This window comes from Saccostrea cucullata, unplaced genomic scaffold, assembly GCF_032062105.1.
Source record: "Saccostrea cucullata isolate Sc308-1 unplaced genomic scaffold, CSIRO_AGI_Scuc_v1 ctg275, whole genome shotgun sequence".
NCBI classification, from domain to species: domain Eukaryota; kingdom Metazoa; phylum Mollusca; class Bivalvia; order Ostreida; family Ostreidae; genus Saccostrea; species Saccostrea cuccullata.
The window spans coordinates 112,501-132,891 of NW_026924241.1; the positions used below are offsets into that span (position 1 = coordinate 112,501).

At 32.8% G+C, this 20,391-nt stretch overlaps 1 protein-coding gene across 6 annotated transcripts in view; it reads right to left on the minus strand.

The window, feature by feature from the left end:
- The window catches only part of LOC134266025 (protein phosphatase 3 catalytic subunit alpha-like), an 18,972-nt gene extending 12,234 nt beyond the window's left edge, over nucleotides 1–6,738 (minus strand). For 4 of the 6 annotated variants that reach the window (XM_062748251.1, XM_062748248.1, XM_062748249.1 and 1 more), the window contains exons 1-4: nucleotides 6,547–6,738; nucleotides 2,775–2,975; nucleotides 1,998–2,122; nucleotides 1,557–1,668 (exon numbers count right to left, since the gene is read on the minus strand). In XM_062748251.1, the coding sequence (XP_062604235.1) occupies nucleotides 1,557–1,668; nucleotides 1,998–2,122; nucleotides 2,775–2,975; nucleotides 6,547–6,595 (487 nt within the window). In that variant the 5' untranslated portion in view covers nucleotides 6,596–6,738. The remainder of the gene's footprint in view (nucleotides 1–1,556; nucleotides 1,669–1,997; nucleotides 2,123–2,774; nucleotides 2,976–6,546) is intronic. The other 2 variants (XM_062748250.1, XM_062748247.1) reach the window with 1 other exon arrangement.
- Nucleotides 6,739–20,391: the final 13,653 nt, after the last annotated feature.

The window sequence follows — 20,391 nt, forward strand, 5'->3', positions numbered from 1 at the left end:
AATTCAAATAAATATGATATTTTCCTTAAGTTTATAAGCCAACTTGCACAATTTTTCATGGTCAGCACACAAAAATATCCCAAGGACATTATAGGGCCAAGATATTATTTTAGATATCACGAGGTAGCATACATAGCTGAACAACAAAATAGAAAAGTTATAAAAAATAACCTGACGATACATACATCAGAAACCAGAAGTCTCTGTCAAGACTGTAGCTCTACTGGTTTGTACTTATAACAAAGGATGAGAAAAGAAGCCATTGCCATCAGACCACAACTGTAGAAGGAGTAGCGTTTAAAAGGAATTTCACAGACATTTCTATTCTTAGTAACAATGGCAACACTGTTCATCGAAATCAAAAACCGATGCACTATTCTATGTATCTTAGTGTAGACTACTTGTGTGCCAAGTTATATTGAAATCAGACCAAAATTGTAAGAGGAGTAGCGTTTTAAGGGAATTTCAAAGAAAATTCTATTTTTAGTAACCATGGCAACACCGTTCATCGAAATCAAAAACCGATGCACTATTTTATGTATCTTAGTGTAGTCTACTTGTGTGCCAAGTTATATTGAAATCAGATCAAAATTGTAGGAGGAATAGCGTTTTAAAGGAATTTCACAGAAAATTCTATTTTTAGTTACCATGGCAACACCGTTCATCAAAATCAAAAACTGATGCACTATTTTATGTATCTTAGTGTAGTCTTCTTGTGTGCCAAGTTATATTGAAATCAGATCAAAATTGTAGGAGGAGTAGCGTTTTAAATGAATTTCACAGAAAATTCTATTTTTAGTAACCATGGCAACACCGTTCATCGAAATCAAAATTCGATGCACTATTTTATGTATCTTTGTGTTGTCTACTTGTGTGCCAAGTTATTCTAAAATCAAACCAAAACTGAAGGAGGAGTGGCGTTTTAAAGGAATTTCACAGAAAATTCTATTTTTAGTAACCATGGCAACACCGTTCATCGAAATCAAAAACCGATGCACTTTTTTATGTATCTTAGTGTAGTCTACTTGTGTGCCAAGTAATATTGAAATCAGTTCAAAAGTGTAGGAGGAGTAGCATTTTAAAGGAATTTCACAGAAAATTCTATTTTTAGTAACCATGGCAACACCGTTCATTGAAATCAAAATTCGATGCTCTATTTTATGTGTCTTTGTGTAGTCTACTTGTGTGCCAAGTTATATTAAAATCAGACCAAATATGTAGGAGGAGTAGCGTTTTGAAAAATTGTTTACAGACAGACAGACAACAAAATAGGGAAGTTATATCGCATAAGCTCTTCTGGTCTCTGACCAGTAGAGCTAAAAATGTACAATCAATTACATATAAGATAAATAAAATATCTAAACCTTTGGTTTGAAAGACCTCTATTTATAGTTCTACAGGTTATTCTACATCTTCCAAGCAAGGAAGCATACTGAAACACTATTTTCACAATGAAAAATTTACTAAATAGATACCCATCGGATAATAAATCTGATAGCATCTTTAATTATCAAATCTACGTATTAAACTGTCATTAAACAATAAAAGTCACTTACATTCTTGTTTAAATGTGAAATATTCCGTTAAGTGTCTACACTCATGATTTCCACGTAGGAGGAAAAATGTGGTTGGGTGCAGTATCTTTAAGGCCCACAGATATAACACACACTAAAAAAAACAAAACAAAAACATATTAAGATCCAAATATTCCTTGATTATATATGGTTGTAAATATATTTTATGTTTCATGTAATATTTTTCATAGCAAAATGTTTTTATAACCATAGGAGGTGTCTTTATAAGATAAAATCATGCATAAAAACTTGAATCATTTTGATTTTTCTCAAATGACCAAAGTACAATTCTTTCAGTTAATTTATTATTAGAGCATGGCAAAAGATCTTTGAACAATTGACCATGTGTCACAGAAAATTAATGAATCTTTCAACTACTCCAGTTAAAAAAAGTAAATGTCTTCAATCAAACTGTTTCTTTACCTCTATGCTGAAGTATCCCCTGTCGACATAATCACCAAGGAAGAGGTAGCGTGTTGTGGAAGGTGGTCCACCTACTTCAAACAGTTTCATCAGGTCATAAAACTGACCATGGATGTCTCCACACACTGAAAATACAGACCAAAGCTTGTACAATTATGGAAGATGCAGAGGATCCTTTACACTAATAAAATATGTTACCATCAAAAATGGAGTAAAAGTAAATCATATACATTTTTAATTAGCTTTAAAAATGTCTTCTTTTGATATAGTTCTTTTAAGGACACCCATCTTATAGAAGCACCCCACAAAAATCATGACGTATCAAAGAAATGTATATCTTTTCAATTAACTCATCCTTTGCAGAATTAAAAAATTCTTTATGCTTTTTACAAAAACGAACAATGACAAAAAAATAGTATTTCGACATCCTTTTGTCTTTATTTCATGTACATTCATTTTCGTTGTTAAAATAAATTGACCTCATTATGATTTGAATCTCAAACTAGTAACAGCTGAATCTGTGGGTCAATATGTGATCGCCCCTTTTATTATATGATAGAAATGACAAGCAGTCTTTTCTTCAGCAAATGTTGAACTCTAAGTCTCTAACCTATTGGTATCTAATTGACATTCTTGTGAGCTAGTCATGGAATTTTCTCTTATACTTATTACCATGATTACTGCATTTTAACAATAAAACATGAATGTGAAATATGCAAGGTAATATATTCCAAAGCATTTTGCTGCATAATTTTCAAAGAGATCCTAAATGCCAACCTGTGACAGGTGCCTCAATGTCAATCATGGTCTTCTCTTGTCGTAACAAGGCAGCACCGTCGTTAATAAGGCGCAGCGCTACGTCCTCCGAGACGCGCCCTTCCATGATAAAATGCTGTTTCAATACATCAGGTTTGGGTTTGCCTTTTGCGTCAAATACTTCATTCATAGAGAGCTTGTGGCTGGGGGGAAATGGAACACCTGTAAAATTCAAAATTTAGGTTAACATTTTCTGCAACACATCCTAGGCATTTTGGTTCTTCACTAAAAATGGGATAGGGTATGACATCGCCATGATGCCTAGAATTAGTAGCAATCGTGTCAGAATATTGATTTTTCACTATATGGACAGGACCTTCTATTTTTAATTCAAAATAGTAGTGCCCAATAGCAATTTGACTAATATTAGATAATTAGAGCAAAACATTTTTACTATTGGATTATTACCCCCTAACAACAGAGTTAGCACTTGTCTGTTTGTGTGTGTGAGTGTTAGTTTCTCTTTGTGCAAAATGGAAGTGACATGATTTGCATGGGGATTGATGTTGAAAGCTGTTTTGATTTATAGATATGCTATTTTATGAAGGGATGCACCACTTTGCGGTACCCTTCTTTGCACTTCAATTAAATTAAATGACTTCCAATAATTTATAACATAAATACTTCCACCTTGTCAACTTTTAATGATAAGCATGATAAGGAAAATGAAATAAGAATTGAAACAGCTTCTACTAGATTTCCCTTCAGTGATTGGGAAGGGCTTTCATCACACGCCATAGTCGCATTGAAGCGAAAAATGGCGCATTTAATCAATCAATCATGTCGCCAAAGTGCGCATTCAATTTTTCGCGATGTTATTTGGAAATATTTTGCATACAACTTTCTTACTTATTTTACTTTCGTTTTAAATGCAGGCAATTTAAAACAAGAAATCTCATTGGTTGAACCCTATCAAAAACTACTTCTGGTTAAATGAAGCACTAACATTAGGTACATTACTTCATTCATTTGTATGGTAGGGTCATTTCCTTTCCAAAACTATCGTAATTTCAACGCAAAATATGGGTCAATTATATTCTATGCGAGTTCCTCTGAATTTGCTGCATTGAATAAGTAAAAAATTAGACTCGTTTAATTAAAAACGTGTTTTCTCTCGTACTTCATATTTGTTTGTCACTTTATTTCTTACGATGGCCCTTCAGATTATATTGATGGCCCATTCATTTTCAAAATGGCACATCAAAAATGTTGACAGTTGCGCCATAGTCCCATTGACCATTATGGCCTTCCCAATCACTGTCCCTTCCTTCAATAATCATCCTTTTCATCATATAAAAGGTATGAAGTATTTCAAGATACATGAATTTATATGGGTTCTGTACTTTTCAAATTATTTCACTTTCATTTTATATGTTAGGCATACAAGTTAGACTTTATCATTCTGGGCAAGTTGTGCAGCATTATGTGTGAATCAAAATCATTACATCCATCACTATTGCACATACATCATCCAGGCTCTGGCATCACTTTTTGGGACCTGGTCTAGAGTCGTAAAGAATGGGAAAACTAGCAGTCTTTTGCTTGGGGAATATTAAGAAAAACATTTTACTTTGGGTTCTAAAAACTACCTGTTATTACTTTATTTAATACTGTTTTAGAATACGAGTGACAAGTTCAGTTACTATGTATCTACCTATGCGTTCTTTTTTGGGGCTTGGGGTGGGGTTATTGGCCATTGTCGCTAGCCAAGGGTCCTCGGTCTGCAACGCTCCCCCATAAACCCTTTGCTGATATGCACTGTAAAAACGCCGGTCAATTTTCATTGGAGAGTGGACCAATGAAAAAACTGTTTTCAATTTACGGCCTAGAACTTTCGAGAAGTTTTCGAGGAAATTCTAACGCATGTGTAAACCTGTTTTTGTTCCTATGAACACACCACGTATGTCCATTAAAGCATATATCGCTTCTTGTTGGAAAGAATTAAAAATTTTTGTATTCCAAATGTTGTTTCAATGGAAGTCACCATACTGTGTATAATTTCTACCGAAACGTACATTAAAGCTATCATTTCATTGGCTGTTTGCTTCAAACAGAATTATTGTTCTTTCTGAAGATTTTACAGATGGCGGTATGTGTGAACGGCATTTTACAGTGCATATCGGCCAAGGGTTTATGGGGAGCGTTGCGGACCGAAAACCCTTGGCTAGCAAAGATGGTTATTGGCTGGTGTACAAAAATTAACAACTCCATTTTGACAAAAATTTATCTTTTTTGAACATGGAATGGGACCTTTGAATGGCCCAAAATATAAACAAGTACCATGTGCTTAAAGTCCTCATACTAGCATTCTAACTTTTCATAACTTCACCTACTTCATCACACTGAACAGAATCTTCAGTTTTGGGGAAAACAAGAGCATTTTAGAAAATAAAGAGGTGAAAACTGACCCCCTCTCACTTAAGGGGGCCGACTATAGTTTCCATTGCGCAATATTTTGCGCATCATAATAAAATGATGAGTATTTACTGTTTTAATGCAACTTTTTTCGCTAAATTATTGAAATTAAACAAAATTAAGAAATCATAGGTATAGAAATGTAATTACAATGTGATATAACTGGTTTTTAACCGATTTTGCAATTGATAGGTAGGTTGACGTCGTTGCAGTGTGTTTTTGACGTTATGATACTCTGTAGCTCTTAAAGAAAGGGGTCATAAAAATATTATTAAAGAAAAAGTAATAAAGATACGCTTTGGAAATTTAAAAGATGGAAATTTGAGAATATATCCAATATTTTTATTATGTTTTCATGTGAATCCACTGTGTACGTCATATTTTGTAATACTCCATAAAAATAGTAAAATTTGCTTATTTTTTGCATTTTGAGATGCCCCCTCTGGTAACAAGACGGTAGAATTTTGTGTTTCTTACATATATTGTATAATATAGTATTACGCATCAAATATTATAGTTTGAACAAAATCTCTATTGTAGTAATTGTATAATTTTCTTTAATGTGCTACAAATTGGCATTTTCCTATATAATCCTATAGTAAATGTACCTGTATTTTGAGACGGTCCCTCAAAAATACCTGGACGGTAGATTTCGCCCAAACTTTGCATGTACACTGAAGTTAATATAAGTAATATATGCTATAAAAATAAAGAGTTTCGCTATTGTAGTTTTCACACAATAAAACTATAGTCGGCCCCCTTAAAAGCCAAATCATTTTCCCAAAAAACAAATCATACAGTGTTCATTGTGATATGGAACATGCGTTTACGGCTTTTAGGATACAAGAAAGTGTCAAACTGAAGTTAAAGCTAAGAGCAAGGTAACGACAATGATGAGTTACAAATTTTGCTGCAACTAACAAAAACGTCTATGTCGCAAAGCCTGAAAAACCAGCAATCAATCAGTCAATACTTTTATTTCTCTGTATATCCTCTCATACTCTTAACAACAGTCAAGACAAACATCGCTGAAGAACGCACTTCAACGTCATTCGTCATTGGATGAAGAGATGACATCTGCAGTTGCAGAATCTACTCCGCAGTTTCTAAAATTGTTCACAGATTGCAACTCAAACTTTACTCTATAACCTAAATAAGACAAAAGCTTTATGCTTTAACTGAAGCATACAATACTATATTTTACATTCAAACAAAATATATACTGATGCCATAAACGGATGTCAGTTGCACAGTCATGGCCGACAGCCAATATGGCGGATCGGGTACTATTTTTGTCGCATTAAAACGAATTACTTACTTTTCACGACTCTTTCGGTCGTAGATAATTTAGTTTCTGTGGTAGCCATCCTGGGGCTTTAATCAGAATGAAACCATTTATTAAAGTCTTCGATGGCACATATGATGCATGATTTGCCCCGATTTCTAATAGTAAACAATTCCCTTCAAGATGGCGTTGACAACATCTTATTTACATACGAAAATACTAGAATGCGCAGAGCTCTGCGCAACCTTGCCAACGCCCGCGACATTTCTTCTTCTACAGGTTTGGCCAAAAGCATATTCAAAAGTGTAGCCTGGTCCCCTGGCTCATCCTTTGCCAAGGCAGGAGTTACTGAATTTTTTATTTCTGATAAAAAGAAAAAAAAAAACTTAGGCTAACTACAACATTTTAACGGATTAAAAAAACCTGTTGCATGGTCAGTGAGTTGGAAATTCTGTTGGATCTCGTCTGCCCCTCGACTGGGGTTATGGACAAAAAAATCTATTTAAAGAGAAAAAAATGGTTCTCAGAATTTTTAGTGAGGGTACACCACAAAAAAAGGTTTTCTTTGTGCTTTTGTGTAATAAAAGGAAGGGGGTACTTAAAAATGACACTGAGTTGCGGTTTAGGGAAAATTGTCGATTAAACTTGGTACAGTCATGGTGAATTTTTCATATACACTGTACTCTGATTTGTGATTTTTGGATAAGTATTTCACTCGTGTTCGATATGATATCTTGATAAACATCACTGAAAAGTTGTTATATCGAAACCATCTAAATTGGAATGCTAGTTAATAATTCAAATTGAAAATGAATTCCCACTTTTACTGTACATTGGGATTAGTTATCTGAGTAATTCTATTATCGAGCCTTGCAGCATGCAGATCCATTCCTTCTGACAATTTAAATTAAGACCAAGAATTTGATTAATGACTTTATTGCTATTGATTACCAATACTAGTATATACACAAGACGGTGACACTTCGGGGCTGGAAGAGATGTGTACTGACTCCAAAATTTCCTTTGTCAAGTGTGAAAGTACCACCAATTTTCATGCCTGAAATAGGGAATGTTTAATTGTGATGAAAAACACGTTTAATGTCATTAAATTTAATTTTTCTGCAAGATAACTAACAATGTCTCCAGTAGCACAATCACTTTAAAAAGAGCATACTAGTATCTAAGTAAAGAAAATATCGATAATATATGTATTCAATTAGCTCATGGATCCATAAAAATCAAAACACTGTAGTATAACACCAATGTACATGTCTAGTGGACAACACAGCCAAAGTGATCGAGGCACTAGTAAGTTAATAAAAGTGCCTAAAAATTCAGAAAATCTACACCCATTGTATAGGAAAGGGTATACATACACTGTGCAATTATTATACTCATAGTATTTAATAATCTCGAGCATATAATAACCTTTCCTTCAAAATGTGAGTAGCGTGAGAAATTGACCTCTCTACCCTGTCGGAAAAAAAATTGTGTGTATTTCAAACCCTTTGCAAAATCAAATGAACTTTAAGCATGACTGTTTTTTTTTTAAATCTTCAATTGAAAATTATCCAAAGAGGTATTGGCATAAAACATACAATATGCCAAAAAGCGGGGTGGGTGTGGGTGAGGGGGTTTGTTGCACCGCCTCCTTGCTCCATCTGTCTAAATCTACGCAAAATTTCTTGTAAAGATGTACAAGTGTTCATATTTGTCCCAGCAGCACCGTAGCATCGTTTTTGAAAGTTGGGGGCCAGCCAGAGAATTTTTTTTGACTTTCTGAAAAAGTTGACAAGCAAAAAAAAAAAAAAAAACAAAACAAAACTCGAAAAATCCTATTTCGGGGGGGGGGGGGGGGGGGGGGTGTAGAGGCCAAATTTTTTCAATGCCAACTTCTTTCGGTACCAATTTTTCTGCTTTCTATACTGTATTTTCCTTGATATAAGCTTAATGCACTATCGTTGGGGGGGGGGGGGGGGGGGGGGGGGGGGCAACCAACCTTTCAAAGAACATTTCCAATAGTAAAAGTATAATTGGCAAAAAAGTGGGGGGGGGGGGGGAGGCAGCCCCCCCCCCCCTCGTTGCTACGTGCCTGCCCAGTATGCCCAACATTTCAGCTTGAAAATTGATAAATTCTGGTATATACCCTAGATACCCATAAACTTTATATAATCAAGTATAATACTATAGCTATAAGAAAAACTCCATAGAATGCATGGGGAAAAAATAATTATAGGTCTAGCTTGTCTATTTTTCCAGCATTTTTTATCATTTATGAGCAGAAAACAGGGCAAAGTGGGAGTTCAAACGAATTCCTCCAATTTATATGAAGTTCATACGGACCTATATACCCGAGTATAATGTCAGAGCAGCCATTTCATTGGGTTGCTTTTATCTGTATCGATATTTCCGATGTATACTCGTTACAAGAACCCCAGAGTATTAGTGTGACGTAGGAGTGATTCTTGCGTAATGTTGAACATCAGCCAGGGTTAACCATAGACATTTTCCACCTTCTTCATCCTTAACTATCTGTAGAACAACTAAGTCGCGTACAATTATACACGGGTTTAATACTGTACTGCTATGAGCTCGGGGTAACCATGCATTCACATTTATTCTGGATGTATATATATACAATCCCCCCCGTTCTGGCTATTGATTTCTGCTCTTTCTGTCAAAGCCGTACAGTTGGAATTGATTTCTAAGTCAGGATTTCCTCTTCTTATATTCCGCACTATCATCCAAATGCTAAAGCATGGAACCGCACGGTCATCTGACCAGGTTAGGTCAATAACGGTTTGGGGACGGAACAAAAAAGTCATTGGTCACTGGTGTATGTAAAGAATGCATTTTACTGGCAATTAGTGCAGATATTTTTGAGCAATAAATGTCTTTTTGGTGTTTATGAGACTATAACCATTCTAAATGATCATGTGATCTGCCGAATCATCTCCCAGGTGGCCCTTCTCCTAAACAATCAATGAAACAGGACGCTTTTTAGTATCTTTACATCACATGTACAGAGGATTTTTTCCCATCTTTAATGCACCAAATATTCACTGAATGCCAGTCCCTTTGCTAATTAAAGAATGTGCCGATTTTATATTGTAGCCATATAATTCTCCGCTTTCCTTACAACATTTTTTGCCGTTTTACAATAATCTTGTAAATGTCAACTTTAAGACGAAACTAGATTGGAAATTTCAAACACAGCTGAAATCAGAATCAAATTTTTTATTTAAAATGGGGTATGTTTAATAACAAGAATTAAAGCTCTGTTGAGTACAGAGCTTAATTGTGAACAATATTCTGCAATATATGTTTCAAGAATACGTAGCATCTACAAAGTGTAAGAAATGAGCTACTTACGTAACAATGTATTAACTTATTTTCTCCAATAAAAAATTCTATTTTAAAAAATATATGAAAGTTTACCTACATATTTGACATTTCTTGACGTTCGGATGTAAATGTTATAACCACCATATGGTTAACCACAATGGACTATGACGAAACTGTGAGATCAAAATAGTCATTTTCAGATACGTTGTCCTTTTGAATTGAATATTAAACTGTCATAAACCAAATGACGCAGTATGCTAAATGATTTCAAAATACCAATATTTTGCTCTTGTTCGAAAATGTCTAAGGTTAATCGCTAATCCCAGTATTATCCCTCTACTTGGGGCTACAGTCACTGTCAATGTATTTCAAATTAAAATTTGTTAAAATTCAACCCAATTCGTTTGATTTTTTCCTCAGTCTAATAAAAAACACACGGACGGACATCCCGATCCCTATATACCCTCCCACTTTTCAAGCGGGGGATATAAAAATAGAGATACTGTCAAGTAATGCACTCACTTAAAGATACCCCCGTTGCTATTATGGTTATAATGGCAAAGTCCATGTTTTGCTCTGGGAGACCCGAAAGTGTCAGATCAAAAAGTAAAATACTAGTAGGAGGTGCACATTGAAATTATGCACTAAATGAAAATATCAATAAATTTTATTCAGTGGTAGAGGAGGAGCTGCGGATAAGAGATGGGTATACCCTTCAATATTATAGGAAGAATGGGAAACCCAAAAAATATGTCCGATCAAAAAGTAACATAGAAGATGCACATTCATATGGCACTATGTAACAAAGATTCTGTGAAAGTCTCATTGAATTTCATTCAGTGTTAAAAGAGGAGTTACGGATAAGAGATGGATACTCCAAAGCGTAACAGACGTCCGCGTACAGACGTCCGTCTGTATTTTCAAAGATTCTGCCATTGACAATGCTATCATATGCACCTCCTATTTTACTTTTTGATTTGACACTTATTTCTGGTCTCCTAGAGCAAAACATGGACTTCGCCATTATAGTCATTTGAGAGGCGTGGGTATCATTTATTGTGCTCATTGCTCACAATACCTCTAGTTTTAATTTGAATAGGTTCTTCCTGCTTCCAAATGTTCGCATACATGTATTGTATAAATTATGCACATAACTTAAACATCCATGCAGAAACAGCATTTCGACTAATTCTCATCTCAGGAGGATTTTGCTGTTTGAAGCTAACATGGCGCCAAGGGCTGCAAAAAAGTAGGGCCCGTCAAAACAATATGATTGATTTATTAAATTCGTAATGCACATTTTCCCTCCCCTCCCGGCAGTAAACTCAGAATTAAAAATGATTGCTCGGCCTGTTTTCTGTACGTTTGTACCCAACTTGGGACATCCACTCGCAGTCGGTCTGTCTTCCGATAACATGGTTATATTGATTTAATGACTGCATCGACCATCATCGAGTGAGTAAAACTATAAAGCATGGATTTGTTCATTTCTACCTACATCATCACCTTTGTGTTTTCAAATTAACACCTTATATTTCCCGAAAAAAAGAAAATATAGTAAACGATAGTTTTTATGACGTTTTCCCCCTCTTATTTCAAAGCTATCAAACATCAAGAAATACAGTGTATACATGTATAACACTTATAATAATCAGAAAAAATATTTTATCTACAAATTACAGCAAGACAGTGGATATAATTATGCAGGTTTAATGTTGAACATGCCATAAAAGCACCTTTTTTTTAAATTTGAAAAAAGAAATTTATCAAATTTTCCAAGACAAATCGAAACGAAATTTTATCCTCACGAAAATTTATGCTTCTACAACTACTTGTACATGTATATATAACTCATTCTTCAATACTGGTGAATTTTTAAAATATATTTCTTTTCTCCTTTATTTTCCAATAAATAAATTATTGATATTGATATGATTGGATACTTAAAAAAATAATATATTGCATTTACGGGATTTCAATTGCAGAAAATGTGACATAATTTTCGAATAGGCATAAAGATGTTGTTTTATTTAAAAATAAAATCATTTGGCATGATATATGTGTACATTATCTTAGCATATAAATGAAATAATATATTTATTTTGTCAAACATGCTAAGATTATCCTAATTATTTTTTTCTGAACTTAAAAATTTGTGGTTTATGTTCGTAACGCATGGTGTCCATATGCAGTGAACTTTTTAACACCTCTCTACAAACATTAAATAATTTGTCAAGTTCAATTTCTGTGTTTAATTAATGAGTATGTGTGATAAATTATTTTTAACAATATGCTTCATGAACATAACTCAGTTCTTTTTGTAATTTTAAAATATCTGATTGTAAATAATTAAAAAAGTGAAAGAAACAGTGGTATAATTATAAATTGAAAACGAAAGTAGAAAGGTTGCGCAGCTGTCTGCAAAAAAAAAGCTTTTTAAATCAAACCATTGTATCAATTTTAGTGAATTTTTAACACATAAATACAGTCATTGACTACATTAATCAGAGACTGAAATAGCATGACCATACAAAATGCATAAAATCGTTTAACATTTAATTTCCATGTGTTTTTATATTTGTATAATCTATTAATGATAAAGTTATAACCCCGTTTACAAATTACAAATTTGATGCATTTTCCTTCAATTTTTCATACCTAATGGTTTTTTATATACTAGTGAATGTGAATTATGGTTTTCAAGACTCAAAATAGAGAAGGATATTTGTATTGTTATTTTATTCCTTTGAAACTAGTCAGTTAATGTAAAGATGTTGGTGTGTGTTAAATTTCATCTGCAATTGGACTTTTTAAATAAATTCCATTTAATATAAAATTAAACAATTTAAAAATTATTTTCATATTTTAACAACTTGTTAAAGTAACATGTTACTTGTTTAGTGCATTATGTAAGCATATTTAGTAAAAATAAAAGAAAATGAAAATAATTAAAAAAAATGGAAAGCAGCACAATTGGTTTCAATAGATAAATTTTTTTAACAGACTCAATTAATATACATAAATTATGAAATTGATAATTTTTAAAAAGTAACCCTTTGGTCACACATCTGAACTCAGTACTGAAGAATGAGTTATATACATGTGATTATAAATAGTACTTAACTAATATAGAAAGATGACATTTCAAATTATATGCATTTTTTTTATTGACATTTAAAAAAATTGATCAGTAAATAATTAAAGTGAAAGAAACGAAAAGCTTTTTAAATCAAACCATGAGATTATCGGACTGCTACAGCAACCCTAAAATCAAATTTAATTTCCTTTTAGCTTCGAACCCCGTTTACAAATTACAAATGATGCATTTTCCTTCAATTTTTCATACTCAATGGAAACTAGTGAATGTGGGTTTTCAAAAGAGAAAATGTATTGTTATTTTACCTTGACCAGTTAATGGAGATGTTGGTGTGTGTTAGATTTCATCTGCAATTGGTTAAATAAAAATAGTATTCAATAAAGATTCTAGTATAAGCATATTTAGAATAAAAGAAAATGAAAATAATTAAAAATGGAAAGCAGCACAATTGGTTTCAATAGATAAATAACAGTAACTAAAAATAAACAACCTTATAAAGAAAGATGACATTTCAAATTAAGTTTTTATTTAAAAAAAGTCGTTATTTCTTTCAGTATTTAGAATATATTTCCTACATCCTAGGAATTCATAGCATAAAAAATGCGCATCTTGAAAGGACCTTAATTGATTCATCAGAAGAAATGTCCGTAAGAAGCAGGGAACTTAACCGACAAACCGTCCATGGACTGTTCGTCCATTTGTTCGATACAGTACGCCATAAATACAAGCAGCAGTGTTTTGGACATTTACTATTCTATACAAAAGTAAACGAGTCTAAAAGTACTGACACTTGTGATTAACTCTTTCTGGTGTCTATATTTTTGTCTCTCAGTCTGTCATGAAAGCATTAGAGACTTTTAAATCGTGAATAATAGAAGACCGAACTGAAATTTTGCACATTTGTGCTTTGAATTGTGGATTTTGCCGTCTATTGTAGGACTATGATATGATCTTGTTTCTTTTAACATACTTTTCAGAATATTTAATCTCAATACAGATTTTTTCAATCATTAGATGCGGGGAATGTATAATATATCACAATACGGGTTCGTTAGCATCATGACATTCAAGTATGACCTATATAAATTCAACCTATCCTTTGATTCATAAACAAATATTAATGGCTTATTGACCTTTTAAAGACTTTCAGATCACATTAACAACGTGACAGATAATCTCAGAAAAAATAAATTGGTCTTACGTCTGTAGAGCTTTGACATTTTGAATTTGCCTTTATATAATAGTTTTTTTGATACACGTATAGTACTCAGCTTCTAAATATGATGATCTCACAGTTTCACCTACAGCCTTAGGAAATGAAATCTTCATATTCATGTTTATCTTTTTTAAAGGACAGATTCTTTGATAAAACAATTAGTTTTAAGCAACCCTATACTTTTTCAGATCAAAATGAAAGTTATAAAATCAAGTTTATCAAGTCTGAAAAATATAAAATAGCTTAATGTCCCCGTTTGTGCTGTAAGTTACACAAATCATGCTAAATAAAGATTATTAGACCATAAGATTTACACTGAAGTGTCTACGGATTTTTGCGTTTGTCTGACCATGACAAGGAGCACACGGCGGGTGTGACCCATCGAAGGGGATGCATACTCCTTTGTGGCACCTAATCCAATTTCTGATATCTTTAAAGGTTCGTTTTTGCTCTTCCCGAAACTCCAAATATAAATTGTCCCAATGGACTTCTGAGATTATGAAGGCACTTCACTAAGACGCCCAGCTGTATGTATTTGAATACGGAAATCTGCGATCTACATCGAACATAATTACTTACTGTAATAGATTATTCCATTTCGTGATCTGGTTCGGTTTGCAATAATAAGTAAGTACATATGCCAAGTACCTGCAATTTATTCTGAACTTATTATTTGTATATACCACATTCGTATCTCTAAATTTAAATGTATATGTGCATGTATCATGTAAATATAAATATGCGAGGCAAGAAGAAGGGTTTATTGAAACACAAGTTCTTCACAAACATGACATGAAATTAAAAAGCATAAGTCATGACTTAACATGTGTAAGAATACACAAGGATAATCCATTCTATCTGTGTATTCTGAGTTACCTAGCTAGCTATTCAGAATCGCCGAGGGGAAAGGAAAAAAACTCGCGAGTTGATGAAACTGTTCACCACTAGAGTGATAATCTATTATGGTAGCGTGATTTCATGTCCAGGATGAATTGGCATAACAAATTCCATCCTCGTATTGATTCCGGATCACTTAATATACCGATCTATTGCGCAAAATGAGCATGTTTTTATTTACGATACCATTAACTGCTCTAATCGATTCTTGCAACAGTTGATTATGAAACTATAATGGTCAGCTGATGGCAAAACGAGGGGTCAATGTTTTGACCAGATACGGGATAATTTTTCAATCGTTATTCTTCAATAAATATTTTTTCCTTTTTACAAATTTTATGAGATAGTTCAAATTATCTCCATTAATGACTTTACAAATAGAACATAAATAAAGCACTTGATCTATTTGTGGCTCTTGTGAAGATTTCATGGCTATATACTTCTTGGACCAGTAATGGGGTTGTTAGAGTATCTGGGTTCATTGACTTGGTTGTACATGCTAGTAATCATTGTTCTCATGCCTTTTGTTCTAAATCGAAAATAGCTGCATGTCTAGGAATTTTTGAGGACTAAACTATTTCTACATATATACTGGTATTTAAGGTTTTATCCTTCGATTCTACCTTGATGTTCATTGCATTGGACTAGACAAGTTAATTTGTGTTCTAAATACATAAGCAGATAAATACAAAAGGAACGGTTTTTTATTTTATTATACTGAGACAGAGTATTAGCATCAAAGTCTATTCTGATAATAAGTATAGGAATGACACTCAGGGCTTTGGATGATTTCCACAACTTGATTGGAAAAAAAGCAACCGAAGGGAAAATTCCAAAAAATATTTTAAGTAACTTTACCAGATTTGTTGAGTGATGTTTTTCACTCACATAATCGCTTCAAATTAGTCTATATATTAATTCTATGATTTGAATTTGAATGCTTATCAATTGTATAGCATTAAGATTCGAAATAAGATTTTTTTGTTAAAGGGCGTAATGATTATTTGAAACATAGTGCATCAATAATGACCATTAGATATGGCGATATTATACAAAAGATAAAGATTTTTAGATTTATCAGATATCATTTAATTGTAACCTTGTTAAAAATTTGTCTACATGGAGTCGTGTAGCAATAGTATTTATAAAACTGTTCCAGATTGGGTGTGGACAAAAATTCTATTCATTCCAGTCCATTATTATTCGACGTTTGTTTTATGAGTGTACCAATTTTACCTCTTCTTTCCATTTGTCTAAATATCCTGTTATTTTTTCCTTTTCTCCCTCTTTATTTTCTCTTTCTAAATCAATTAGAATGATGAAAAATGACTTGCTTGCTTTTTTGAGTCTTTGAAAATCTCAGGTTGCAAAATAAAAGATAAAAATTGACACCCCCCACCCCCTCAAAAGATAATAATTCTACTATGCAATATTTCTGCCACGACCTTTGAACGAAAGAAAAGAAAGCAATGTAAAAATCACAACTGAAAAACCAAATGTTCCTCGATTTATGTGAATGGCTCTACCATCTGCTTGGTGGCCGTATTATAAGACCAATAACCTTTTATTCTTATATTTGCCAAAAGGCATTAATCTCTCTATGGAATACACGATCGGTTGAACGATTAGAACATTTACTTTTTCAAACTTTACCGAAGACCGTATCCAAACATTTAAACTGTCATTGAATGTTTTACGGTTAATGTTTAAATGTTTATATTTTCATAAATATTTTAAGTGAATGCCCATACAACTTGGGTTAAAATTCCGGTCAAGTAGATTTAAAATTTATAGTGGGAGTATGGTGTTAGAGTGGGAGAGAGATTATAAAGTAGAAGTGAAAGGAACCCGAATATTGAAAAGATCTCTATTTTCAATTTTATATGCTCATAAAAATGATCGATAAACAATGAAATAAACCCAAACAACAATTTAAGAACATGAGGTTTTAATATACTTACAATACACAATACAACATATCACTGACCATTATCAAATTTGTCATTAAACGATTCATGAAAGTGCACTTGTCCTTTATTAATTAAAAATTGGCCCCTTCCACGTAAAACGAGTCTGCAATGGCTTAAAAATGGATTTATGTTTTACACAAAAATAAAAATTCCTTTTGGAAAAGCTGATAAAAAGAGCTCACACAAAGATATTTACAGATTGAAAGTGTTTCCAATGAGTGAGGATGGCATCATGCTTAAAAGTCTGTAATATCATCTATAATACCCCATCCATAAAAAACAAAAGTATTAGGTCTTTTTTGCATGTTAACACACTATTTAAGAATCCAATATTCAGTTCGACCAAGTTTGTTGACCACAGACGATTAACGAATATGCTGTGGTAAGCGTTTTATTGATATATTCCAAATGCTATTATCTTTTCCTTTTCATAGTGAGTACTCGTAATAAAACAAGGTATTTAAACGTTCTAAATAGGATTTTTCTAACATCTTGATGTTTGTGCAATAATCAGAAGGGGCAACAAGTTCGCCTCTGTAAAAATATACAGAATTTTTCGAAAATTTTCATGAAAATCCAATAGGCCACTCACTTAGTGACGTAAATAGGCAACTTTAAGGAATGGAACCATGATGAAGGGTGACAGTTCTTTATAAAACCAATTGAACCCCTGATGCGATTTGTCGTATTGAGGGTCAGCAAGGAAATCGGTCAGTTAGTGCAGCATATCCTATTGTCGTCTGCAAGATCGTAAAAAAGGTTAAGGGACGAAAAAAGGAAAAAAAAGACAGGGATAATAAAAAGATAAAACTACAGAGTACAAGCTGATTGACAGTGAAGCTTGAGCCCCGAGACATTCAAGGTCAAAAAGGTTTTTGTTTCACCTAAGTACACAGATGTCTTCGCGATCGAAGTCAAGTACACCAGATGACGACATTATTCAATTTCGTGATGTATCTTTTTTTGTTACTGTCAATAAAATACTGCCTTGTTTATTTGACATTTGACTTTGATTCGCAATTCTTATTTCTTTGATCGAAGATTGCTCATGCATAAGATGGGTTCATATTGAAGGGACATGGACACAGTTTCAACTGATTTTTTTAAATAACAATTTTAATGTTTTGAATTCCTATCGGAGGCAATTCTAATGATCAGCAAAAATTTGAAAATCATTTGTTGATTTACAAAGTAAATACAGAACTTAAAAATTCTTTGTAATGTAAACAAGGCCCGTGCCTTGTTTTTGTTTACATATAAAAAAAATATACTTATAACAAAACGAGATTCAGCAAAATCACTAGAAACTGTCTAATCTATTTAGAAATAAGTTCTTTCTTAAAAAATCTACTTTGATTTAACCTATGTAACCCAAAACATGGTATGAGACTTGTTTACATAAGGACATCTGAAATGCAAATTTTTGATGACCATTAGAAATACCTAAGTTAAATATTTGTAAAGATAAAACAATGGAAACTGTGTCCATAAACCTATAAATTGTATTATATCAATAAAAAAATAGGAGTTTAAATTAAACATTCTGTGTTTCCATAGCAAAAAGAAATTTAACTTTTGTAGAGACCCTATATCAGGACTTATAAGGCAAGCATATGAATTTAAGCTGAGAACATCGACCGTTTTATAATATAATACTTCAGAAATGGATTTCATAGGTCATTGGTCTTAATATACAAGTAATACTAGAAGTGGAATTAAAGAGGAGAATGGACAATCCTTGTGTAGCGAGGTATAAATGGTGTGCAAAATTATAGAAAAGAAGCTTAGATCTAAAATTTCTTATAATAACAAGGAGGCTTAAAAATAATTCTATAAAAAGCCAAATTCTTGATCGATCTTTTAACACGTACTGTATAAGATTAATTGTTTGAACCTGTTTAAGTGCTTCTTATAAAATAAGTATTGTAATAATCAAAATCTGACTTTTGAAAATCATCTTCAAGAACAAATTCAATAAAAAAGAATTATTTTTACGTACTAAAATAGTGAATGAGAAACTTCAGGAGTACTGTGCAACAATATTTTGAATAATATTGTGAATCAGACATAGATACTTAAAAATTCCAAGGAACTTTTGGAAAATTTGAAATTACAAAATTTGACCAAAATAAACAACATATAAACTTAATATTTTTCAACTTAATATACACACATTTCCAGGATTTGGACATAATTGACAGCTGTATTTACTTACTTTGTCATTGGTCACTTGCAGAATAATTTTGTTAAAACATTCTGCTTATGCATACGTGCAAGTACTCAGTACTCTGAAGATGATATTAAAGAGATGGTCGATTTTCTGATTGACAATATCTATGTGGTTTTTGGAGACCAAAATCTTCTAATAATCTATTGAAATTTCTATGGGTACCAATTGCACCCCGTTATTAGCAGACCTATTTTTGTAATCATAAGAAGCAGAAATTATGCAAAATTATATACGCGAAAAGAAAACACTTGCTGTGGCCTTCAACTCTACATTTAGATTCCGACGACAAGTAATGACAATTAACAATGGTTATTTCCATTCAAGATTATGTCGATACGATATATTCCATTGAACTGAGCTTGAAATTAAAGATACAAAAGGGAACACAGTGTCTGACACATCTGTTTCATATTAAGACATTTTACTAAAAAAGAAGATAATGGTTATCCAACAAGAAAGCTTTATGATAAATGTGATGACTTAAACTTTTCAATCGTCAACTTCTCTTACTTATGCAATAATATATCTTTATCACCTGCATACAAGGTTTTCTCTCTCAGCAGACCATACTCTACATATGAACAATTTCTAAATCGAGGTAATTTATTGACAAACAAGAATATCAACATTCTCGTTTAAGGTCATCATTTCGTAAGTTCTATGGTCGATATTAGCAAATGCAATCTATCATTAAGTCAAATGCTGAATAACATTTATTGCAAGACCATTATTTACACACTAAATTGTCGATGGATTTTTCCATGATTTCCTGATGATGACAAGGAGCACACGGGTCTTGGGATGCTCACTCATCCAAGGCACTTTGTCCCACCTTTGATGTTTTAGATGTCCGTGTTTGCTCTCTTCCTGATTTGTATTATTCAATGGACTTTCGAGCTCGAATACTGTTCGTTATCTTTTTGTATTTCATTCATGCATTCATGTATATAGATGGTTATGCACAAATAGGACAACATTGTCATTCGTCTAACAAAATTTCAAAGAAAAGAAACTTTAAGAAACCCACCCTCATGTGGTAAAATTCAAAATGGAACAGCTAACATTTAGAATGATGGTCAAAACAATTGATTATCTACTAGTCAGGGACAACAAAACAAAAGTT